The 27145-nt window shown below is 37.5% G+C and overlaps 1 protein-coding gene and 1 pseudogene across 4 annotated transcripts in view; one reads left to right on the top strand and one right to left on the bottom strand.

Annotated features, from left to right (window-relative positions):
* Positions 1–27145, bottom strand: part of MACROD2 (mono-ADP ribosylhydrolase 2) — a 2013670-nt gene that overhangs the window by 62852 nt on the left and 1923673 nt on the right. For 3 of the 4 annotated variants that reach the window (XM_057529039.1, XM_057529040.1, XM_057529038.1), the window contains 2 exons: positions 17706–17780; positions 17360–17452 (listed from right to left, as the gene is read on the bottom strand). In XM_057529039.1, coding sequence (XP_057385022.1) covers positions 17360–17452; positions 17706–17780 — 168 coding nt within the window. The remainder of the gene's footprint in view (positions 1–17359; positions 17453–17705; positions 17781–27145) is intronic. The other variant, XM_057529041.1, reaches the window with a different exon arrangement.
* On the top strand, positions 17879–26710 carry LOC130704843 (tigger transposable element-derived protein 1-like; annotated as a pseudogene).

A 27145-nucleotide genomic window follows, 5' to 3' on the forward strand; every position in this document is an offset into this window, starting at 1 on the left:
GAAATAAATCTCTCATATGAAAGGTATATTCCCTGCATGTGGAGGTAGAAGGACACCCTTATTGCCAGAGATAGGGAACTTAGGGCAGAGAAGCCTGTATAAACAAACCTTGTTACTTCTTTAATTTATTACCTCAAGGCCAAACTTTGCTTAAATTCCTTACTAATTAAGTGTCCAAACCTAAATTTCTTTGTCCTGTCAATTCCTCTCAAATGCATTGTTTCTTTGTCTAAAAAAATATAAAAGCTGGGACTTCCCGGCAGCGCAGTGGTTAAGAATCCGCCTGCCAATGCAGGGGACACGGGTTCGATCCCTGGTCTGGGAAGATCCCACATGCAGTAGAGCAACTAAGCCCATGCGCCACAACTACTGAGCCTGCGTTCTAGAACCCGCGAGCCACAACTACTGAAGCCTGTGCGCCTAGAGCCCGTGCTCCACAACAAGAGAAGCCACCGCAATGAGAAGCCCGCGCACCACGACAAAGAGTAGCCCCCGCTGGCCGCAACTAGAGAATGCCCGCGCGCGGCAATGAAGACCCAACTCAGCCAAACATAAATAAAGAAATAAATTTATAAATATATATATACACATAAAAACTGCCTGCTTTGGCCACGTCTTAGGTACTTTCTATGAGATCTCCAAGCGCACAAATTAGGATTTGTCTCTTTTTTTCCTGTTACTGTATCTTGTGTCAATTTTATTATTAGTCCAGCCACAAGAACTCAAGAGGGTTAGGGGGGGAATTTCCTCCTCCCCAACAGCAGCTCATAGGGGAAAGGTGAGGTGGAGAGAAGGCTGGGCCACAACTTAGACAACAGACGTCGGTCCTGGCACCCCCAACTGCATGCGTGACCCCCAAGGGCGCTAACTCTGCACAGCCTTAATTTCTATAACTTCAAAATGGAGGAAAATGAATATCATCATTTTGGAAATTTCTAAAATAGAGAGGCTGGCTTCGAAGTTTTCTGATTAAGCATCAACTATTTGGAAAATGAAATGGACCAAAGTTATCCTGCCCCCAGCACTCTGGCTAATGACCAAGCTGTTATATAAGATGCTACAGAAGAGCATTTCTGCATATTTTCTGCACATCAAGTTTGCTGATCATCCTTGTATCTCTCCGTATCTTGTTATAAAATGAAGGTCTTGCCAGCAATTTCCTTTCCTTTTCTCTTTTTCTTGTTCATTTTTCACCCAGACAATCAGTTTCATGAACCAGAACCGTCCCCCTGGCTGGGATAGTCTAGTTTCTTGGGCGTACTGTATTCTAGGCAATGACGGTGCAGCTTTACTGTAATTAAGTTTTCATTCTTCTATGCAAAACTAACATTTATGAAAAGCTTCTGTAAAACACCAAGTTCCTATTTGTCTACCTTCAGAAAACTTCTTCCCTGCTTACATCCTTTTTGTAAGTCCATTTTTACTTTAAATGTTATGTCCTATTTTGGAAACAACAGTAAGTCCATTTATAAGTGTTTGGGGTCTGCTTTGTAAGCCTACTCAATGGTATAACACTGCTCAGAACACACTTCCCATGTTTTCAAAGGAATTTTCCCCTAAGTCGTGATTGTCATGCCCTCTACAGATGTGGCATACATATAAAATCTTCCTTATAGGCACATGTCCATAGCTATGCATCACTACTAAAAAAAAAAAAAAAGCTAATTAGTCCACCTGAGACTAAAAAAAAAAGTCATTCTAATCAAATGTTGGCATTAGTTCCTTTTATGTGAAAAAGATGGTAATGGATTTACAAAGAATAACTCCCTTTTACCCAAATCTTGGTAATGAGAAACTGACATGAGACCACAGTTAATCATCCTACCACCCAACACCTGAGGCTTGGAGACTCCCACTTGAGTACTTGGGGAAAATACACATAACACAATTCAAGGAGAAGCCCATGCCCCTCTCCTAGCAGCCCACGAAAAATCTGTGCTTCACTCGCTTAGCTTAAGTGCTACTTAACTCCATTTAAGTAAAAATTGAGTTTAATTTGGTCTCAAAAACTTGCTTTCTCCCAAGTATGGGGGGAAAGAGCTTGGGCTGTGGGATCAACTGCAGTGGTACATGTGGCCATTCAGAAATAAAGGGGGTTCAGCATCACTCAAAGGCAGGGTGCAAATCTGGATTGCGGTTAATTAATTTAGCCTTCATATCAAATGCTCAGAACTACAAAGAAGGCTTACCAGCCAGTTTCCAACAACCAGAGAATAAAAATCTGAATGAAAAGGCTAAGAGATTTAGCAAACAAACTGTTTGCCATTTAGGAGTAACTTAAGGGCTACCCAAAAGCGCTCCTTGATTGAAATCCATTAAAAGGAACCAAACACTGACCTCGAGGAAGAGAGCTTAGATATACCACCCACCCAATAATGGTCCCAACAGAGCTCCAAAGTCCTGGAGGCCTCATGAATATTCTGGAAACTTAACATGCCAAAAGAAGAAGAGATGGGGAGGAGGAGAGAGGTCTTTGCTTCTAAAGAATAACGGCTCTCCTGCGGTTATGCCTCCCCTTCCAGGATTCCTTTTCAAGCTCTTTATTGCAATTGCTCAGGTCTTTAACTGATCTCCCATGAGGGCTCAAAAGCCTTAAGCTAATTACATTTGGCTGAGATATGCTTGATGAGATGGGAAAAATATAAAGCTATTGAAACGGTGAAAAAAATCTCTAACCATCTGCTGGTGGTGTTGCTAAAAGAACAATAGATGAAAAGAAAGAGGGCAGCTAGCCAGAGTGGAAAGGTACAGGATTTCTTTAATTACTGGGTCAATGAGGCTATTACTGCTTGGAATGTTGGGGAAGGCAGGCCAAACAGGCTTAGAGGACTAAGCAACTAGGCAGTGCTTAGCGAATAAACAAAGCCAAACAACGACGCCAAAAAAAGAGATGCATTTTTTGAGGGAGAAAGGGGAATTAGGTCAGCTTGGTTTAGCAAAGCGTTTCTGATTAGAAATCACAGGTACTTTGTGGCAAGGAGAGAAAGAGATGCTCCTAAATGGGAAGTAGGTTTCAGCCCAACCTCTGGACCTCTCTCCAGGTTATCTGTGGTCCTCAAAGACGCAGCCCTGGCAAAGCGCGTTCTCTCTGATGCTGTCATCCAGACAGTTGTTCTGTTATACTTGGCAATCCAGGTGAGCAGCCTGCATTAAGTTTTCAAATCAGTGCCCCAGGTGTTGATTCAATATGGCAAACAGCTTATGTGCATTGCTCTAAAAGCCCTGTTCAGTTTCTCCTTTTATTTTTTAAAAAATAACGAATCCCCTCAAATTCAGCTGAGAAAATGTTAGATTTTGGAAGACAAACTGACACATCAGAAAGGGGACTGCTAAATCAAAATTTATTTTTACTTTGTGTACAGTAACTCCTATAAGTTGAGCGGCAGTTTCTGCCCCAAATCCTTTTTTTTCCCCCCAAACTTTACAGATGGAATGCCATTTTCTTTTGTGTTACTTTGTCTTGATTCTGTATCTGAAGGTGGGTAAAACTACTAAACTAATGGCGAAATGTTTTTATTTTCTTCATTATTCCCTTTTCATCAAAACCAGGAGCACATTTTTCAGACGCACAACTCAATTGTATCCTCTGGATGCTCTTGGTGTGCCCGGGGTCTGCTTCCCCATGGACAAAGAGTCCTCTCCCTCACCTTCCTAACCTGGGCACGCAGTCTCTGTGCTCCCTCTTCCACATGGCCTCCTAGACCTGCCCTGGGGGAAAGATGCACTGTATCAGTGACCACAAGGAGGGCACAGGTGACAAGAGAGGCTTACAGGCAGCTGGTCTCAGACAAACAGGGGTCTGAGTTGGGAAGAGGTCTCCATCTGTCCAGTCTCCCAGTGGCAGGTCTGGGAGTCCAGGATGATGCTGAGACCCTTTCCTCTCTCAGTGCCTGATGTGAGACAGCTAGTGTGGATAACGAACCAGGGCTTTGCCAGTGGTTCTCAAAATATGGTACCTTGACCAGCAGCGTCACCATCATCTGGGAACTTGTTAAAAATGCCATCTCTTGCCTGCTCATCACCACAGACCTACTGGATCTGAACTTGAGGTATAGGGTCCAGCAATCTACCCTTTAACAAGGCATCTAGGTGATTTGGATCTACTGAGGAGAATGTGCTATATCACCTGTCTGTCTGTCTGTCTATCTATCCATCACCCATCCACCCATCATCTTTGACATGTTTAAACATCCCACCCTCCAACAAAAATAAGGCAGAGGCAAAGGTCTAAGGGATTTTTCAGAAAGAATTGTCTAAATTTGGATGCCAAATACTACAGTAGTGGTGCTATTCAAAATGCGGTCCACAGACCAGCAACATCACCGTTACCTAGGAGCTTGATGGAAGGGCAGGTCACAAGCCCACCAAGACCTACTGCATCCAAATCTCTGGGGGTAGGGTCCAGAAATCCATGTTTTAACAAACACTTTAATTCTCATATACACCTAAGTTTGAGAGCCATTGTGCTAGAATAACACCTGAGCAAGGATTAGGGTCAAGAATTTCTCTATTCACATTTTGTGATATTAGTCAGGGAGAGCTCAATTGGAACATTTGGTGGACATGAATTTTATATCTCCTCCATTTCCAAAAAGTATTGGTTGGATATTTACTTTAATTATTATTTTTCCCAGGCCAGAAAATAGAAACCAGCCTTTTCTCTTCCTTCCATCCTTTTTCCTTCTCTCCCTCCTTTCTTCCTATCTCTTTTACTTCTTTTTTTTTTCTCATTCCCTCCTTTCTTTCTTCATTTTCTTACTGCCTTTAATTCCTTTTCTTTTAATCTCCTAGAGATCCATAACTATTCTACTGGCACTTACTGTGGATGCAGTAATTAGATTTACCAGAATTAAATTCCAGTTGTGCAATCAACAGAGACTGACATTAAAAAGGGATGAGTCCCTAGAAAAATGGTACAGATGAACCGGTTTGCAGGGCAGAAATAGAGACACAGATATAGAGAACAAACGTATGGACACGAAGGGGGGAAAGTGGCAGGGGGTGGTGGTAGTGGTGGTGTGATGAATTGGGAGATTGGGATTGACATGTATACACTAATCGGTATAAAATAGATAACTAATAAGAACCTGCTGTATAAAAAAAAGAAATAAAATTCTAAAATTAAAAGAAAAGGGATGGGTCATGATAATAAAAATGCTGTCTAATTTAGCATAGATTATAGAAGGAGGGACAACTTTATGGTAATTCCCAACTCGAGCATGGGAAGATATTGGAGTCTCTCCTTTCTCTGGGGAACCATTTAAGGAAAACCTAAATTTTTCAACATGGTTTGGAGAAACCATGTTGAGGGTTAATGTATTAGTTCTCTATTCCTGTTGCAACAAATTACCATAGACTGTGTCTTAACATAACACAAATTTATTATCTTATAATTCTGGAGGCCGGAAGTCTGAAATGAGTCTTATGGGGCTAAAATCAAGGTGTCAGCAGAATTACCTTCCTTCTGGAGGATCTGGGAAGAATCCATTTCCTTACATATTCCAGTTTTTAGAGGCTGCCTGTATTCCTTGTCTTACATGGCCTCCTTATTCCATCCTCAGTGCCAGCAACTTAGCACCTTCACATCTCAGGTGCTTGCTGGCTCTCTCTCTCTCTCTCACTTATACACACACACAAACACACACACACACATTGTATCTATATTTATCTTGTCTATTATTATCCATTAATTATATATAATTTCTACATTTTGTGCAAGTTTTGCTTTCTGATTGCTTAAGGTTGTCTATAATATATATTTTGTTGGGCTTCCCTGGTGGCGCAGTGGTTGAGAATCTGCCTGCCAATGCAGGGGACACGGGTTCGAGCCCTGGTCTGGGAAGATCCCACATGCCGCGGAGCAACTGGCCGGTGAGCCACAACTACTGAGCCTGCGCGCCTGGAGCCTGTGCTCCGCAACAATAGAGGCCGCGATAGTGAGAGGCCTGCGCACTGCGATGAAGAGTGGCCCCCGCTTGCCACAACTAGAGAAAGCCCTCACACAGAAACGAAGACCCAACACAGCCAAAAATAAAAATAAATAAATATATATTTTGTTAATGGGAAAAATGAGTAATGTAATAGTATGAAATGACTATGTTAATTTTGAAAAGTGTTCCTTTCCGTTGAAATTACATATCTTAATATATTATGAACTGCACACCTCTTGATCCTAAATATTATTTTATGAATTATGCTCAATATTATAAGAAAAATGAAGGACAGGTGAACTAAACTTTGTGTGTATTTGAGAAATAAGCTAAATACGATAAATGGAAAGTAAATATTCTCCTTTGAAATATGTGTTTAAGAAGAAATATCCAGTTTTTTCTCTTTCATTCCTACTTCTCCGTAGTTTTTTTCTATTAGTTTCAAATAAAATCCGAGACTAATAAATTATGACATTTCTGAAAAATGAACAGACGTGCTTCTATGTCAAAAATGTAAGCTCTAACTACGAGTGATATTTATTGGTTAGAAACATGACTGATTCATCTCAACATTTCTTTTGAAGATTCATAATGAAATAAAGCGATCACATACAATCAACCCAAACCCCTTGCTATTGTTAAAATGCCTACCTCTTTTTTTTCCTTTTTCTTCTTTTAAATCATTGCAGCAGATGCCATAAAATGAATGTAGTGAAACCTTCAAGCAGCAAGCTCCCTGTTTCTATCTTGATTATAAAAACACATTGAAAGGTAAATCCACAGTAAAATAAATGAAAAAAATAATTAACATTCAAAGTACTCCTTACACCACCTGTTCTTTACATACTGTGCTGAAATGAAGGCACCTGATGTATAAAGAGTAATGAAAAGAAATTGAGTTTCCTTCTAAAGCAGAAAGAAAAGTAGCACTTATATTTGAAATTCAAATCAGAATGGATGTACCTTTTGTACAATCAATAGGGTCCAGAATTTCCTTCATCTGATGAGTTGAGTGAAGTGGTTAAGTCTAAACCCAGGTACAGTAAATATTTTATCCAATATATATGACATAATATTTTGTGTTATTTTGTGTTATTTTTTAAAAAAATCCTTTATGTAAGTAGATGGTGAACTTCTGTGGTCTTTGAAAGCAGATACTCCAAATAATATCTGACTTTAAGGTTCTGTGCTAAAATTTGGGTTGACAATATTTTGGTCTTTACAACAAAATGTGTAAATGAACATATTTACACATCCCTATTATTACAATCCCTAACTATCCACCCCAGTCAATTTATAGATTAGACCTGCATTTGTTAGTTCTGTTACCTAGTGGCCTTTTTGTGTTCTTCAGGTGGAAGGATATTGATCCCAGATGGTCAAAGATGAAGGAAGGAATTATAAGTGAGGTAAATGGTAATTATTGGATAAGTCTAAATGAATAGTGATGGTACAAATCAGTTATGATTATAATAAGAATAATGTATTGTGGGAGTTAAGATATACTTAGAATTAAAATATATTGCAATAGTGGCATTTATTGGGATGAGGCAAATTAAATTTAAGTATGCTAATATTTTTCCATTGTCATGGAGAATAAAAGTATCAATTCATATTAAAATTTGGTAAGTCTCAGTGATGCCTGGGAGCCAAGAAGTGAGATGAGCCTTGTGGTTGTCCCCGCTGACTGTCTGGAGAGACTTTCCAGGCCACAACCAGCTGCACAACCCAGCAGACTCCCTGAGTGGAGGAGACTGAGCTGAGAGTCTTGGAAGGCCAAGGCATCTGGTGTTTGCACGGCAGAGAATTGGAGATTATCTGATTCTATAATGGTGTTACTCCTTTGACTTTCTACAACTAGACTGTTTTACAAATCTGTAGGGGTAGAAGTTACCTTGTAGAAAACTTATAATAATGAAAATGAGACTTGTTCATAGCAGTGTAAATGCATTCTGTTTGGTGGAGAAGAAAGAATACATTTTACTGCCCTATATGATATTAACCAGTCTTTCAAATGTCAGTATTCCTGAATCATGGGTGTATGTGTATATGTATGGATGTATTTGGTATTCCTGATTGTATGTGTATTATGGAGATATACATATACATTTGGATATACGTATATATATTATTCTTTTTTGAACCAGTTTTACATCTTATTGGTCCCCTTATTAATTAATGATTTAAATAAAATCTCTTACATGTATTTATGGAAAATCATGAGTCCTGATTTCATCTTTCTGAAAATTACAATTTAGCATTATTTAATATCTTGGAGAAGAGGGAAGATATAATGAACGTGTCACCAAACATTAACAATTATACTCACTGTTTTTCGAGGAGGCTAATTTTCTGGACTATTTAAGGATAGTATATGTAAAATAATGATTAGATGCAAATAAAAACTACTCTTTTCATTAGTTGTGATAAGAATTAAGGTACTTCAGTGTTCTTGGACTGGAAGAATCAATATTGTTAAAATGACCATACTATCCAGGGCAATCTACAGATTTAATGCAATCCTTATCAAAATACCAATGGCATTTTTCACAGAACCAGAACAAAAATTTTAAAAATTTGTATGGAAACACAACCCTGAATAGCTAAAGCAATCTTGAGAAAGAAAAATAGAACTGGAGGAATCAGGCTCCCTGACTTCAGACTACACTACAAAGCTACAGTCAACAAAAACAGTATGGTAATGGCACAAAAACAGACACACAGATCAATGGAACAGGATAGAAAGCCTAGAAATAAACCCATGAACTTACGGTCAATTAATCTACGACAAAGGAGGCAAGAATATGCAATGGAGAAAAGATAGTCTCTTCAATAAGTGGTGTTGGGAAAACTGTACAGCTACATGTAAAAGAATGAAATTAGAACATTCTCTAATACCATGTAGGAAAATAAACCCAAAATGGATTAAAGACCTAAATGTAAGACTGGATATTATAAAACTCCTAGAGGAAAACATAGGCAGAGCACTCTTTGACATAAATCACAGCAATATTTTTTTGGATCTGTCTCCTAGAGTAATGGAAATAAAAGCAAAAATAAACAAAAAGGACCTAATTAAACTTAAAAGCTTTTGCACAGCAAAGGAAACCATAAACATAACAAAAAGACAATGTACAGACTGGGAGAAAATATTTGCAAATGATGCGACTGACAAGGGACTTATTTCCAAAATATGCAAATAGCTCATACAGCTCAACAGAAAAAAAAAACAAAAACAAACAACCCAATCAAAAAATGGGCAGTAGACCTAAATAGACATTTCTCCAAAGAAGACATACAGATGGCTAAAAGGCACATGAAAAGATGCCCAACATCACTAATTATTAGAGAAATGCAAATCAAAGCTACAATGAGGTATCACCTCACACCCGTTAGGCCAACATCAAAAAGTCTACAGATAATAAATGCTGGAGAGGGTGTGGAGAAAAGGGAACCCTCCTACACTGTTGGTGGGAATGTAAATTGGTGCAGCCACTATGGAGAATAGTAGAGGTTCCTTCAAAAACTAAAAATAGTGTTACCATATGATCCAGCAATCCCACTCCTGGGCATATATCTGTAAAAGACGAAAACTCTAATATGAAAAGATACATGCACCCATATTCATAGCAGCACTATTTACAACAGCCAAGACATGGAAACAACCCCAATATCCATTGACAGATGAATGGATAAAGAAGATTTGTTATATATATATATACACACACACACACACAATGGAATACTACTCAGCCATTAAAAAAGAATGAAATAATGCCATTTACAGCCACATGGATGGACCTACTAAGTGAAGTCAGATAAAGACAAATATCAAATGATATCACTAATATGTGGAATCTTAAAAAAACTGATACAAACGAACTTATTTACAAAAAAGAGACTCACAGACACAGAAAACAAATTTACAGTTACCAAAGAGGAAAGGGGAGGGAGGGATAAATTAGGAGTTTGGGATTAACACATACACACCACTATATATAAAATAAAAAACAAGGTCCTACTGTATAGTTCAGGGAACTATATTCAATATCTTATAATAACCTATAATGGAAAAGAATCTGAAAAAGAGTATATACATATATATCTGTATCACTTTGCTGTATACCTGAAACTAATACAACATTGTACATCAACTATACTTCAATAAAAAGTTGTTTGTTTTGAGAAAAAAAAAAGAATTAAGGTACTGCATGCACAGAGAGTTGCAGAACTCTAATGTAGCAGAGAGAAATAAAAATTTCAACACCTAGAGATAGAATTCCACTTAAGGAAGAGATCTGTTTTATCTTTGGAAATTACTTTGATAAGCCACAAGGCTATAGGTCTTGGGGCAAAACCAGACAACCTAGGCTTGATACAAAGTTAAAAATAAAAAAAGAAAAGGAAAAGGGGATCCAGAAACAAAGCTGGATGCTAGAGAATTAGTAGAGATGGTCTCTCAAAATTCCCCAGACAGGGATAGACAAAGGATTATAAATTTTGATCCTAATGTCCGCTTGAGCCTACACATATTACTTGGGTTTGTGGTACTTCCTCCCTGATGTGTAAAATGGAGGTTCAGGGAAAGTTTTTCTAAATCTTAAAAGACAAGATGATGATGACAGCATGCTGGGGACTTGGCCACATTCAAGAGGCCAAGTATACTTTCTTCTTGAGAAGCCACATATGAGGTTTACACATGGTTAATCTAAATTTACACCATATTACATTATGGGAACCTAAATTATTATTGTTGCAGTGAATATGCTTTTTATTTTTCTGTTTGTTAACTTTAAAATTATAGGTCAGTTACACTTTTATTTGAGGGAGAAATCTGAAGAAAATTCGTACTTTAAAAATAAATTTTAAAAAATGTTAAATGTGAATGAAACATTCTATCTTTACTTCTTATACAGTGGAATTTGAATGAACTGGTTTTATATGTATATATTGCATACGTAGAGATATGCAGAAGACAAATAATTTAGCTTAAAACTTCATAGTTTTTATATTCAGTGTATTTAACGAATACAAGGAATTTCATTAAACACTTAAAAATATTCACAAAAGCTGAACAGGCACCAGCATTATTAATTTATCTTATATTTTAAAATAAAATTTTGGTTGACAAATTCCAGCTACAAAATATGATTAGGAAAAAAGACTGATAACAGAAGAAATCATTTGAAAATGAAGCTGCCCTAAAAAAACCTAAATTATAGTGCTGCCAATATGAATTATGCAGGATTACTAAAGTTGACTTCATTTGAAAAGATAAGATACAAGATAAGATAAACACATATGAAATCCAGTAAAATAACATCCTTTAGGTTAATAACCAAATAGGAAAGTAATCTTATAGGCGATCTCCTCTAAAAAGATCTCATGTTTTAGCATAAAATATGACTTTAGCCAGCATTAAAATGTTTTTTCTGAAGATTTTTATTTCTAGTGGAATTCAGAAATATTTCATATAAAATCTTAAGTAGATCAACATTGTATCATTATTATATCACATACAAGATATGATATACAAGATAAGATTTCAGAATATATAAAGTTCCAGTAAGTTAATTAATCAAGATGAAAGTTCATATAATATTTTGCATGAATCAAAAATGTGCCTGAACCATGATTCTCCATAGCAAAGCACACAGACTGGAGTATGAAAGCCTGAATGTGTGTTTGTGTTGTTGCTGCATTGCTGGTGTGGAGGCTGATTTTCAAGTAGAGGGGAAAGGGCTGTGTCAGTGATGTAAGAATCCCATCAATAATGGAAAACACCAAGGGCTATGTAGTGGTGTCTTGAAGACAAAATAAAACCCTAAGGGATTTGATTGGTAGGAGCAGAAGAGAAAGTGGTTCACTGTGTTCATTGGAAGATGAAACAGCGGCCAGAGGAACTACAAGAAAAGAAGTTTCTTATGTGGACTAAAAAAGATGGGTGATGTAAATCTAGCCTGGTTCTGAGCAGAGTTTGTGGGTCAACCTAATTTGAGCTAAAGGGCACGTTTATCCCATTTAAAGTATCTTCCGGGAATCATTAGCTGTCCAATTATTGGTTAAGTCCTGAAATAAAATAAGTTAGTCTGGCTGATTTTTTGTCTGGTCTAGAGTACCTCTGCATTTTTATCAATAGGATACAATGAATAAAACTGAGTAAAACCTACAATTTCAGCTTTCTCAGTGTATTGATGACCACTGGCTCCCATCTCATCACCCCTTGTTTCATCAAGAATGTGGTTCTTCAGAGCTGGCCTTCCAAGAAAGTTTATAAAATTGGACAATCTCATCCCTGCATTACTGAGTTCATGCCCCTCATTTTACTACCCCAGAAACTGGGATTTATAAAAGGTAAAGAATTGCCAGAAACCACATAGCCAGAGCAAGAAGCCATGGTTCTCTGCACACTTAGTCTCATGGTCCTGCTCGTCAGAGGCCAAAACATGAGCCAAAGGATGTGATAATTTATACTTGTTGCCGATTTACACTTCACTTCCTACTTGCGTGCCTGTCAATATCCATCTTTTTCCAAGAAGACCTTATACCATAATATACTTTAAATCTCCATCAACATTTTGATCAGCCCAAGATAAAGGATTTTTATTCCATATTATACTTATTGCTGGATCCAAGAAAAATAATTGGAATGCATGCATTCTGTATAACACTTGGAGAGAAAGTCCAATATATTTCTAAGAAACATAAGTTAAAATTATGTGATATAATAATGATACAATGTTGATCTAGTTAAGATTTTATATGAACTATTTCTAAATTCCACTAGAAATAGAAATCTTCAGAAAAAACATTTTAATGCTGGCTAAAGTCACATTTTATGCTAAAACATGAGATCTTTTTAGAGGAGATCACCTATAAGATTACTTTCCTATTTGGTTATTAACCTAAACGATGTTATTTTACTGGATTTCATATGTGCTGCAGATCCTGCTGGGAAAGCATAAAACCGGACTCATTTAGGAAGAGGCAATGTGGCTATATGAGAAAAGCTGCCATATGTGGAACCTCACTTAATGCCTGTTGAAATTTTTGTATTTCATGTCTCCTAGGGAAATGTCCATTGTGCTATTGTGTAATTTTATCAGCATGAACTTCTGCTGAATATTTTCTCTTCTCTTCAAAACCCATATTTTGGTAGAGCTAACTTCAAAACTTAATGTTACAACATCTGTGCCCATACACCTGGGAGCCATCAAAGACATATCCTAAAGATTATCTACATTTTCTAATCTTATATAGAATGCTGTGAAATGAGACAAAAAGGTTATACATTTTTCCTGGTCTGGAATTTTTTGAAAGGAACCACTTTCTGTCTCCTTAGAAAGATTCTCAAAAGAGAACCAATATTGGGCTTCGCTGGTGGCGCAGTGGTTGAGAATCTGCCTGCCAATGCAGGGGACACGGGTTTGAGCCCTGGTCTGGGAAGATCCCACATGCTGCGGAGCAACTAGGCCTGTGAACCACAACTACTGAGCCTGCGCGTCTGGAGCCTGTGCTCCGCAACAAGAGAGGCCACGATAGTGAGAGGCCCGCACACCACGATGAAGAGTGGCCCCCGCTTGCTGCAACTAGAGAAAGCCCTCGCACAGAAACGAAGACCCAACACAGCCGAAAATAAATAAATAAATAAATAAATTAAAAAAAAAAAAAGAGAACCAATATTCCTAAGGCTGTAAAGAATATCCCTACAAATTTAACAGAGTACTCATTTGTGGTTTTTTTTGCAGATAAGAGTAGCTCTTAATGCGTATATGCAACTTTCCATTAAGAGACACTGTGAATATACACAAAACCTGGAGCTATGTTCTCAAAATATTTTCAAACAAGACTCTTCAGTAACTATAGGAAACAAAAGAAAGCAAAAGAACATTCTATGACTTTGAATTTATTTACTACTTTTATTCTGTGGATCTACCAATAAATCAATGGCATCTTCTTTTAAAAATAAAAATTATGGTTGAATCAGCATTTATCAAACAGAAGATTGAGATCTTGACCAAAAAGAAAAAAAAATTTTCTGAATATACAGAAATGTCTCCCACCTCACCTTTCATTAATTGTTCTATCTTTCTGTATTAAATATACATGTTGAAACAGCCTGCAGGAGATGGTACTGATAACAAAATGGGCAGAACAATTTGCTGCTGAAGGATAATGTAGACTATATGAAATTTTTATGGCTTCAAAATAGTTAGGAATGGATTTGGGGAACTCCACATGTGGATTCTCTTGATTTTGTCGTCAATTTATCCAATTATGATAAGTACTAAACACTTAAGGTGTGCTTTCTATGTGTCAGGTATTGTTGGAATTGCTTTACATCACTTTACTCATTAAAGTTTCATCACAAGCATATCTGTCACCACCCTCTTACAGATGAGGAAACTGAGGCATTGAAAGACTAAATAATCTGTCCCAGGTCACCCAACTTGTCAGTGGGGGGCAGGGCTGCTGCAGTGCACCCCAAATCTACATTGCTCCCTTTTCCTTTGGTTACTTTCTTTATATGTAAGAGAACAGCTTTTAACTCTTACTTTGAAGCAACGAATAAGATGATAAAGGTGGTTAATTTTAAGTTATTTCGAATTTAAACAGAAATATTCAAGGCAGGGCCAAGTTAATTATCTCTGGTAAAGAAGGGAAAACTCAGTTAATTCAAGCCCATAAGCATTATTACTCTCCGACAGTGAAAAGTCAAATTTTAAACAAAGAAGTTCAACTTCAAAGTTGCTACAAGCAAGAGGTTTCCCTGGTGGTGCAAGTGGTTAGGAGTCCTCCTGCTAGTGCGGGACACACAGGTTCAAGCCCTGGTCCGGGAGGAGCCCACATACCGCGGAGCAACTGAGCCCGTGCACCTCAGCTGCTGGGCCTGTGCTCTGGAGCCTGCGAGCCACAACTACTGAAGCCCACACGCCTGGAGCCTGTGCTCCGCAGCGGGAGAAGCCGCCAGCGCACCGCAACAAAGAGTAGCACTCTTTGGCTGCAGCTAGAGAGGGCCTGCGCGCAGCAATGAAGACCCAGGGCAGCCAGTAAAACAAATAAATAAATTAATTAATTTTAAAAAAAGTTGCTACAAGCAAGTAGCGGAATTTTTTTTTTTTTTTAAAGGTTTTATTTATTTATTTATTTATTTATCTATGGCTGTGTTGGGTCTTCGTTTCTGTGCGAGGGCTTTCTCTAGTTGTGGCAAGCGGGGCCACTCTTCATCGCGGTGCGCGGGCCTCTCATTATCGCGGCCTCTCTTGTTGCGGAGAACAGGCTCCAGACGCGCAGGCTCAGTAATTGTGGCTCACGGGCCTAGTTGCTCCGTGGCATGTGGGATCTTCCCAGACCAGGGCTCGAACCCGTGTCCCCTGCATTGGCAGGCAGATTCTCAACCACTGCGCCACCAGGGAAGCCCCAAGTAGCGGAATTTGATCTTGCTTCTTTCCCACATGCCATTCCTCCATTTGCAGAAGAGGATTGGCATCCCTACGAGGGAGAACTGAACTCTTCAGTCACTGGAGGAGTCCTACATGCTGGAGAAGCCACTGGGAGAAGGATGACAAGTCAATGTGTGCTGAACACGAGCTTTTTCCCTTGTAGGTCAAGTTAAAAAGAGGACAATGTACCAGTTGTTTGATGTTCCTCATTTGCATGTCCTGAGGCACAACGTACAAAGTAAATAATTTCTGCTACAGAGAAATTAAGCAGGCAGGTGCAATATCCTCTATTTTATATTTTACAAGTACAACTGAATGTATAACCGAGCAGGACCCTATGGGGCCTTCCTGGAACAGACCCTTCCCCCATATCCTCCTCTGTAGCTCCTCTCTGAAGTACCCAGATAAGACTATCTCATGCATATTTCCTGAATTTTTCAGATGCTAAAAACCACCACGAAAGGGAAGAAATTAACTACTTGCTGATCATGAGCGCGTAGCCCGCAGACCTTCTGGAGCCTAAGGTTGATAATGTTAACTCCTGGGACACCACCCTGTTACCTCACCATCAACCAATCAGAGAATTGTGCAGCAGCTGATCACAGACCCTTGGACGCTCCTCCCTCTCTGGCCTTTAAAAATGCTTTGCTGAAACCCCTCAGGGAGTTTGGAATGTTTTGAACACGAGCCACCCATTCACGGCCCTTTGATAAACCTTTCTCTGCTCAAAACTCTGATGTTTCAGTTTGTTTGGCTTCACTGTGAGAGGGGAATATGAACTGGTGTTCAGTAACAAAGGAGCAAGGCCATGTATCTGTATTTCAAGTAAGGGTTGTATCAATTTTCTATTATCAGCGTCAGACATAAAATTCTCCAAATATACCATCTACTTGACTTGCCAGGAACATGGTGTCATGAAGCTGAACTAGGATTTGCAATTAGAGAAAAGGTCATTAGAGGCATAGATATAGAAGAATATTGTGCTCTAGATGCAGTGGAAATTAAAAAAGGATGTCAAAATCACTAACATGACTTAGTAATTAAACTGTGTCAATGCAGCTGCCAAAAAGAGTTCATAATTTGGAAGCTGTGCTTACTATCGACCTGATTTTACAATTGAGATCATGTCTGTGTTTTCATTTGAAAACAAAATTGATCCCTGTGTTCTGTGAACAAGGCCTGTCAAGTTATTACTCTGTAACTACTTTGCAAACACATTTTTATTTAAGATCAGTATGATTTATGATACAGCAGAAGAGATCAATTATTTCCTTTTTTCACATTTTAGCTCCTTTTAAGAGATTGCTTTATACTGGAAAATGAAATTCTTTAAGTTCTTTAATAAATAATAAATTTCTTTGATAATTTTTAAAAGACTTTTTAAAATGTCTACCTTTACTCTAATATATTGATTTCTTGCCCCAAATGCTGCTTTAAAATTTACCAAGTGTTCATTCTTCTTATGTCCTCTGAAATCATCTTACTTTTTTAAACAGTATTCAATATAATTGTACCCTAATATTATTGGGCAAACTTATCATTTAGAAGGCTCATATAATGTGCTTATTTTACACAAATTGCTTCCTTCGTCACTACCGCATGAAGGATGACAGAATGAAATCAATACAAAATGGTTCATCTATTTGTTTTAAAGCCATTTCAGATTTTCTAGGACTTTTATCCGTCTAGCCCATAATTTCTATTTCTTAGACGCTTTCTCAAAACTATGATTTTAAAAAATCAAATCTAAATGAATAATAAAAACATCCTCATATTCTTTGAAAGGATGAAAAACTGTTACAAGTATCTTCTTTTGCTACTTCTGGATTTTATTCTACTTTCAAAAGTAGGTTTAGAATTAAAGAAACGTTCATTTTGCCCCTTGACAGACTGCAGTTTCATGAGGATAACTCTGATGGTTGAATTCTAGGCAGGAATCCAAAGAAGCTCTCTATTCTTGATGGATTAATTTAAGAGCAGTCCTACCTTTTTCACCTTCTTCTTCTTCTTGGTCATCTGTTAGTGGAATCACTTCTTGCTGCTCCACGATCATGGTATCTTCTTGGTTCGATGAAAGCTCTAAATAGAATGAGACAGAAGGATACTCAGGGATGTTTTAGTTGGAATCATTGAGAAAACAGTGACTAAAGCACAAAGTTCTTTTTTCCCCTCCAAGTTTCAACAGGCAAACAAAGCAGAACACTACCGCCATTGTCTAGTAATCACTGCTGAAAGCATACACGCACCCCACTCATACACACCAGTATATATAGAAGTCATGACCCACAGTTTCACGTCATTCTCAGATAACAATATATTCTGGTTTCAATACCTTCTGTTTCCATATATGAGCTCTGGGACTCTGCCTCAATTTTTATTTCATTCTTCATTGAATCATTCTTTTGTCCTGTTAAGAACAGTGATTGAAAAATAAATGTGATATGCATGACCATAGCTTTATTCCTGGTTTAAAAAGGCAAACATTTCAGAAACCATGCTTTGATCATGCCTGGAGAGGTAGACAACAGTTTTGAACCAAAGCGGAGGGTGAAGATGTCATTTTGCAAATCATCAAAATTATATCAATTATTTTATGAGAAATATCCAAATAATGTAGGCAAAACCGTCTTCTTTGAACTGACTAGTATAATTAATATTTAGCTTATAAATACACTGAACATCAATGGATACAACCTGTTTTGAAATTTTAAATAATTTCTAGGTTGCAGGGGTTACATCCAATTTCCCTTTATTATGTAGATATTTCCCGTCTTGAGGATTCCTAGAAAATTAAAACACTGCTTGTACTTTCATTCTTCTATCAAGAGAGCATAATAAAACTTTAGTAATGTGAGCACACAGGGATGGGGGTCACCTAACAGCTCAACCATTCTCATAAAACACCTACTAACTATAGCAAGAGTCATGAGAGAATTCAGCCAGCTCTTGATTACTCCAAGGCTGATTATCTAGGAATGGTTCTACTTCTGCCCCCCGCCCCGGGTTCTCCTCCTCTCCCCTGTGGCGTCTAGAACATTTAAGTGCTAAGAGAAGAAATTGAAATCTGTCCACTTTGCATCATTTTAATGAAAGATTTTATGCTAAGGATATCTAACTGTTGAATTAAAAAAAAAAAAAAATTCCAGAGCCAGAGGTTACAGGCACGAAAGTGAAGCAGACGTGTTTGGGCTCTTTGTCTGGGTCTGTCCCTGTGGGAGATGTATCATTGTTCCAAGTTGTCTCTACTTCTGTAAGAGGGTCCTCATTCCCTGCCTGTGACCATGTGACCTGTACTGGCTCCTGTGAGACAAGCGTATGTACCCAGCCCATATAAACAGAATATACAGTGTGTGCTCTTTTGTATCTTACTTTTTTATACTTGTTTTCTGTAAGATTAATCCTAGTCACTGCATGCATCAATTGTCCATTCTTTCTCACTGACGTATAGTCTTCCATTGTAGGAATATGTTTCAGTGTGGGGCTAAACGAATAACATTGCTAAAAACATTCTTGTACATGTCTTTTGATTGACATATGTACTCATATCACTTGGGTATAAACACAGGAGTGAGACTGTTAAGTAACAGGCAACACACATGTTTAGCTTTACTAGTTCCTGAAAAAACAGTGCTCTGAAGAGTTTGTTCCATTTTATAGTGCCACCAGAAATGTATGAGAATTCCATTTGTGCCCTTTATTCTTTAGACTATGTTGTGATACTACTTGTCACAAAAGTCTTTATATGGAGCAGAAAGTCATGCAAAATCTTCCCCCCAAAACCCATTTCCATCCTTTTCACCTCTGGGTACCATATAGAGTGATCACATCTTTGCATATTGAGTCCCTTTGCCTATTCACCTATTTATTATTCTCCTCATCACACTGTAATATAGCTGTATCTGTGTTTGTTTCCCTTATCAGGGTATGAGCATTGTGAAGATAAATACTGTTTTATTCATTTCTCTTCCTAGCACCTACTAATAAGGAGTGATCCAAAAATGTCCATTTAATTGGTCCTCTGTCATAGTATTCATCAATGTCTCTAAATAGTAATTAGGAACTGTAACTCACTTCCTATTGTACCTTTAGCAACAAAGCACTAAGGCTACTAGATGCTTCACATACTGTATTTATTGCAAAGAACTCTGGAAGAAGAATTGAATGTTTTAGGCAAATCACAACCTCTTTGGGCTTCAATTTTATTATCTTTAGAAAAAAAGGCCAAAAAACTAGATACTATCTTAGAGTCCCTCTATCTTTGGCATTATATAAGGATATGTCTCCTGGTAAAGTTTCTAGTCATCCCTGGCCTTTGTTTTCCTGGGAGGATGATGTGGAGGGAACCTTCACTCTTTTGAGTGAGCCTCATTCTCTATCACTGTTGATGGGGAACCGACCGTCACACCTCCTCCCAGTCATTGCTGGGACCTTAACTCATTATCTGTGATCTGGCTTTGTACAGTGATGGGGAAGAGCAGGGCATTTGGAGAGTAGAAGCAGCCACTTTACTGCAGTGTGTATCCAGTCCCAGTGCTCCATTCGATACATTTTCAGAGGAAGTCCATCAGGAATAGGAAGATCGCAATTCACCAGGGCCTGGGGCACTGCAGATTGGGTGGGACCACATGGGGTGGTAGCCTAAGGCTTTGATGAATACTAGGGATTTTCTCGCCTACCAGTAAGGTCTGGTGCTTCACTTTGAGGATAAGAGGCCATTGCAAAGCTCTTTTGGAATATTCCTCTCCTCTGCCCTTTTCACTTGCCTCACCCTTCATCTGTTTTCACCTGTGTGCTTTACATATTTTGGCAATCTTCTCTTGAGACAAAAATGCATATTTTTTTTCTCATTTTTCTGAAATTAAGTTAGTGAAAAATGGGCAAAGCAATGAGGTTCTCAGCTTTGAAATCCAAGAATGCTCATACTTGCTCATGCCTGAGCCACGCCAGGATCTGGCATATTGTATGCAGGAGGGGTATGTGTGAGCACCGTGCCCTGCACCCAGGCCTGCTGTGTGTTAATGATGACTCAGCCCATCTGCCTTTCTCTTCAGCCACTCAGAAATACCACATTCCATCCTGCTTTATTGACCCCATGGGAGCACGCTTTATGTTTGCCTCTCTACATTCAGTCTGGTTGAATTCCACCCACTGTCCTTTGCCCTAATCCCTCCTGGCAGAAGAAACAAAAGAACATAAAGGATCCCACAGTTTATATGTATATTTTTTATACAGCGAACTCAATCATCCATACTAATGGGAGGGGACCATTAGAATAGATAATCCAAAAATCCATTCACTTTTCTTTAGAAATAGATCACATGATTGTTTCTTGGAGACCTGGTAATTAAGTTTGGCTCAAGCTAATGCTTTAATTAATTTGCATAAAAATCGGTCTGGGAACATCAGTCTGGAATTAAACATTTCTAGAGGAGGATAAACCTAAACTCACTTCATAAATGGACTGTTTTTGAACAATAGCAACAACAATATAGTTTTGTTGTTTTTAGGTTATTAGATGCTCAGATCTTCCTAAGAACAAAGACTTTGTTTCTTCGATGCTTCTCTTAAAGGTAAAAGAAATTATGCCCTTTTGTTAAGCTTGCAACTTGATTGCTGCTATTATTCAAAATTCTGCTTGTCTAAAAGTACCCCAGATTAAGAGTAAAGTTAAACCTAGGTTAGTGTGAATTTGATTATCTTCTAAGCTATCCTTAGAGTTCTCCTAGGGCCAATAAAATTTACTTTCCTAATGTAAATTATTTCTACGATTATGCTTTTTCGTAGTTACAAAAGAAAGTCAGTTTTCTTATAGAAACACTTAAAAATACTTACAAATATTAAGAATTATGAATAATTTTACAACTAAGGGATTGCCACTGTTAATACTGTAAACTGTTATCATTCTCTTGTACATGTGTATATGTACATATGCACGCATGTATATATATGTATACAAATATATTTATCTGTATATACGTGTGTGCCTTTGTGTATGTCTGAATATAAAAAATATGTAACTATATACACACACACTTATATATGCACAAACATACACAATATACAGAAATATATAAATGTATCCTGGCATTGAAATGAATTTACACTTTGATTCTTGCTTTTCTAGTTTACATTTTTATAAGCAGCTTACACTGTCATTACAATTTCTTCAGAAATCTTATAAGATGCATTATATTCCATGTTATGGACATATTTTTGTATGTTCCCTTTTGTTTTTTTATTTTTGCCAACAAACACAGTACTATAATGTACATTTTTGTGAATACATACCTCTCTACTTTTGGTAGGTGTTACTTTAAGATAAATTCTTAAAGCATAATTTTTGGATCAAAGTGTAAACATTTTACCCTTTTATTACATTTTGTCCAAATTGCTAATGAGGAGGTTATGCCCTTTAATCTCCCACCAATGGTGTGTGAGCATGTTTGGATACCCTCTTCATACCAATTCTGTGTATTTTCAATCCTACTTATTAAACATCTGATATTCAAAAGGAGAAGACACTGAAATCATGTTTTATTTGCGTCTCTTCAAGGAATGAAGAGATAGGTCATCTCTTCATGTTTATAATGACTGTATTTCTTCTTCTGTGAATTGTGAGTCCTTTGCCCATTTTCCTCTTGGGTTATTTTTTTTTTTCTTATTGATTTATGAGGTCTTTATTTTTGTAATAAGAAAATTAATTCTTTGTCATTTAGGCTGAGAATACTTTTCCTAACAGTTTTTCTTTAGAATTTGATTACAACCTTTATTTATCATGTCAAAATTTATATATTCAGATTTAGCCACTTTCCTTTTTTATGACATATATGGACATAGGAACACACACAGTGCAGATATATATGTATGTGCATGTATTTTACAATACATAAGCATACAATCATGTGTCTGTTTGTATATATTCACATTTCAAAAAGCAGTCCTTATTTCAAAAAAAAAAATACACCCTTTGGTTCCTTTAGTCTAGTATTTTTATAGTTACAGTTTTACATTTCATCTTTGCTCCTTTTGGAATTTAAATTGGCATAAGGAATGAGATTGGGATTCAGTTTTTCCAAATGGCCAAATAGTTGCCTTAATGACATTTACTGAGTCATCTGTCTTTAAAATGTCAGCCTGAATATGTACTGAAATCTCAGATCTGCTGGGGTCTATTTCCAAATTCTTTGTTCTGTTTCACTGATCCGCCTGTCTAACCCTCCAGTAGGACTACACTGTTAATCACATTTTTCAAAGATTCCATGTCATTTTTAGTATATTTATTCTGTCATTGACTGATAATATCATATCTGTGAATTCCCCATTGGATTTTATTCATATTGTATCTTTCTATATCATCTGACCCATAAAAACCCATCATTGTTATATTTAATCAGAGATTTAAATTTTTATTGATATAAAATGACCAACTCTTTCTCACTTGAGATTTTTTGCTAGAATTGTAACAGGAGAGATTCTAACGTAGTTTTCCATGTTTTCTTTTGATGCTCATTTCCCAAATATACTTTTTTTCTAACTTTGCATTTTTAAAGCTTTACTATTTTATTGAAATTAATTCCATCTGAGTGGTTTTTACACTCAGTAAAGTAACCTAATTACATTTACTGTCGTAATTATCTGCCTGTGTTTCTGTCATCTTCTTTGATATACTGTGTTTCTGTTATACTGCTACTTATTTATTATTTTTATTTGCATTACTGAATGTACCCTCATGTTTGGTATGATCTTCAGGGAAAATTAGAAAATAAGATTTATTCATTCCATTTTGTGATTTAATTCTATTTGTAATTATCATAAAATGTTTCAAAGTTATTCGTTCTTCTTTTATAAATTTATTTATTTTTAAATTTTCGGCTGCATTGGGTCTTCATCACTGCACACGGGCTTTCTCTAGTTGCGGCGAGCAGGGGCTAATCTTCATTGTGGTGCACGGGCTTCTCATTGCGGTGGCTTTTCTTGTTGCAGAGCATGGGCTCTATGTGCATGGGCTTCAGCAGTTGTGGCATGAGGGCTTCAGTAGTTGTGGCTTGTGGGCTCTAGAGCACAGGCTCAGTAGTTGTGGCGCACAGGCTTAGTTGCTCCGTGGCATGTGGGATCTTCCCGGACCAGGGCTCGAATCAGTGTCTCCTGCATTGGCAGGCGGATTCTTAACCACTGTGCCACCAGGGAAGTCCCTCAAAGTTATTCTTAAACCTAACTTATATTGTCAAAACCCGTAGCACAGCAGGATTTTTAGTTTTTTATTATCTTTATCGAAGTCAGCATTGGCTGCAACCCACCCTGCTCCCCACTAGAGTCTTTGTTTTACAAACTCTGCTACTGAAATTTCCTTTCTTTACTCTCTCCCTTATTTCCTTCCTTATTTCTTCCCTTTCTTTCCTCCTCTTTTAACTCTTGTATCAAAATATGACATACGTACAGGAAAGTACACAAACGATATGCAGAGCTCAATTAAATAACCAAAAGCAGGTAGAAAAACTATACATCCTTATGATAACCATCCAGCCCAGAAGCCCAGCTCACAGCTCAATCAGTATCTCCTCCCCAGTCACCCAAGTTCAATCAACACCCTGACTGTCATAGTAATCACTACCTACATTCTCTTTACCATTTTACTGCTTAAGCACATCTTTCTAAATATCAGTTATTTTTCCTGCTTTTCGAAGTTGACATAGATGAACTTGTACAATATACATGCTTTTGTACATTCTTTAGTTTAATATAAAGCTTGTGAGATTCATCCATGTTTTTGCCTGTAATTGTAGTTTGCAATTTCTGATGAGACGTCTGCTTCATCCTTATATTTGTTTCTCTGTATGTAACTTGTCTTTTTCATCTGATCGTTTTTGAGATTTTTCTGTTTATCACTGGTGTTGAGCAAGTTGATTGTGATTTGCTTAAGTATAATATTCTTTATGTTTCTTGTGCTTTGGGGTCATAGAACTTCTTGTATATGTGAGTTCATAGGTTTCATAAAGTTTCTGAAAAATTTCAGCAACTATTACTTCAAATATTTTTTTCTGTCTCCCTTTCCCATGCCTTCCTTGAGAGATTCCAGTTCATGACTATTGTATTTGGAATCACTCTTGAAGTTGTTCCATGGCTCATTGATGCTCTTTTCATTTCCTTCAGTCATTTATTCTCTCTGTGTTTGAATTTGGATAGTTTCTATAGCTATATCTTCAAATTCACTAATCTTTTCTTCTGCACTGTCTAATATGCCATTATTCCCATCAAGTATAATTTTCATGTCAGACACTCAACAGAGTGAATTGAGTCTTTAGAAATTCAACTTGGGTCTTTTTATATCTTCCATGTTTCTAATGAACATGGTGATCCTTCTTTTAGCTTCTTGAAGATGTGGAACACAATTAATAATTTTTAACATGCCCTTTCATATTATTACCCCATCTGTGCCATTTCTGGATTGATTTCTATTAATTGATATCTCTTCTCCTATAGGTCATACTTTCCTGTGTTTTGTCAAGTAGGCCAATTAATAACCCTACAACAGACTCTGAGTGTTCAAGTAAAAGGAAGAGTCACACGTCTCTCACTTTAAATCAGAAATTAGAAATGATTAAGCTTAGTGAGGAAGGCGTGTCAAAAGCTAAGACAGGCTGAAAGCTAGGCCTCTCGCACTAAGCAGTTAGCTAAGTTATGAAGGCAAAGGAAAAGTTCTTGAAGGAAATTAAAAGTGATTCTCCAGTAAACACACGAATAATAAGAAAGTGGAACAGCCTTGTTGCTGATATGGAGAAAGTTTTATTGGTCTGGACAGAAGATCAAACCAGCCACAACATTCCCTTATGTCAAAGCCTAATCCAGGGCAAGGCCCTAACTCTCTTCAATTCTATGAAGGCTAAGAGAGGTGAGGAAGCTGCAGAAGAAAAGTTTGAAGCTAGCAGAGATTGGTTCATGAGGTTTAAGAAAAAAAAAATTCACCTCCATAACATAAAAGTACAAGGTGAAGCAGCAAGTGCTAATGTAGAAGCTGCAGTAAGTTATCCAGAAGATTTAGCTAAGATTATTGATGAAGGTGGCTACACTAAACAACAGCTTTTCAATGCAGAAGAAACAGCCTTCTATTAGAAGAAGATGCCATTTAGGACTTTTATAGCTAGAGAGGAGAAGTCAATGTCTGGCTTCAAAGCTTCAAAGGACAGCCTGACTCTCTTGTTAGGGGCTAATGCAGATGATGACTTTAAGTTGAAGCCAATGCTCATTTGCCATCCCCCAAATCCTAGGACCCTTCAGAATTATGTTCAATCTACTCTGCCGGTGCTCTATAAATGGAACAACAAAGCCTGGATGACAGCACATCTGTTTACAACATGCTTTACTGAATATTTCAAGCCCACTGTTGAGACCTACTGCTCAGAAAAAAAGATTCCTTTCAAAATATTACTGCACATTGACAATGAATTTGGTCACCCAAGAGCTCTGATGGAGATGTGCAATGAGATTAATGTTGTTTTCATGCCTGCTAACAAAACATCCATTCTGCAGCCCATGGGTCAAGGAGCAATTTTAGCTTTCAAGTCCCATTATTTAAGAAATCCACTTCATAAGGCTATAGCTGCCATAGATAGTTAGTTCTCTGATGGATTTGGGCAAAATAAATTGAAAACCTTCTGGAAAGGATTCACCATTTGAGAAGCCATTAGGGACATTCATGATTCATGGGAAGTGGTCAAAATGTGAACATTAACAGGAATTTGGAAGAAGTTGATTCCAACCTTCATGGATGACTTTGAGGGGTTCAAGACTTCAGTGGAGGAAATAGCTGTAGATGTGGTAGAAATAGCAAGAGAACTAGAATTAGAAGTGGAGGCTGAAGATGTGATTGAATTGCAGCAATTTCAGGATCAAACCTTCACAGATGAGGATTTACTTCTTATGGAAAAGCAAAGAAAGTGGTTTCTTGAGACGGAATCTAATTCTGGTACATGCTGTGAAGATTGTTGAAATGACAGCAAAGGGTTTAGAACATTACATAAACTTAATTAAGAAAGCAGTGGCAGGGTTTTAGAGGATCGACTCCAATTTTGAAAGAAGTTCTACTGTGGGTAAAATGCTATCAAACAGCACTGCATGCTACAGAGAAATCGTTCATGGAAGGCAGAGTCAATGATGTGGAAAACGTCATTGTTGTCTTATTTTAAGAAACTGCCACAGCCGCCCCAAACTTCAACCACCACCACCCTGATCAGTCAGCAGCCATCAACATCCAGGCAAGACCCTCCACCAGCAGAAAGATCACGACTCCCTGGAGACTCAGATGATAGTTTGCATTTTCTAGCAATAAAGTCTTTTTGAAATTAAGGTATGTGTATTGTTTTTTTAGACATAATGCTATTGCATACTTAATAGACTACAGTATAGTATAAACATAACTTTTATATGCACTGGGAAACCAAAAAATTCATGTGACCTGCTTTATTGCAATATTTGCTTTATTTCAGTGGTCTGGAACAGAACCCACAATATCTCCAAGGTGTGCCTGTACAAACACCCTTGAAAAGATTGGCCAAAACAAAGGCAGTAAGGGCCTCTGCTCATAAAACATGCAGGCACACAAGAGCTGCATGGAGATTTGTCTTCCAATACTTCTTTTCATGCCTGGTAATTTTGTTGATGACTCTGTTGGATGTGAGGTATGTTCCTATTTCTATAAATGTTCTCGTGTTTCATTCTAGGATCAGTTAAGTTATTCAGAAACAGTTTGATCCTTTTAAGTCTTGTTTATAAGCT

Source organism: Balaenoptera acutorostrata, chromosome 15 (assembly GCF_949987535.1).
Source record: "Balaenoptera acutorostrata chromosome 15, mBalAcu1.1, whole genome shotgun sequence".
NCBI lineage: Eukaryota > Metazoa > Chordata > Mammalia > Artiodactyla > Balaenopteridae > Balaenoptera > Balaenoptera acutorostrata.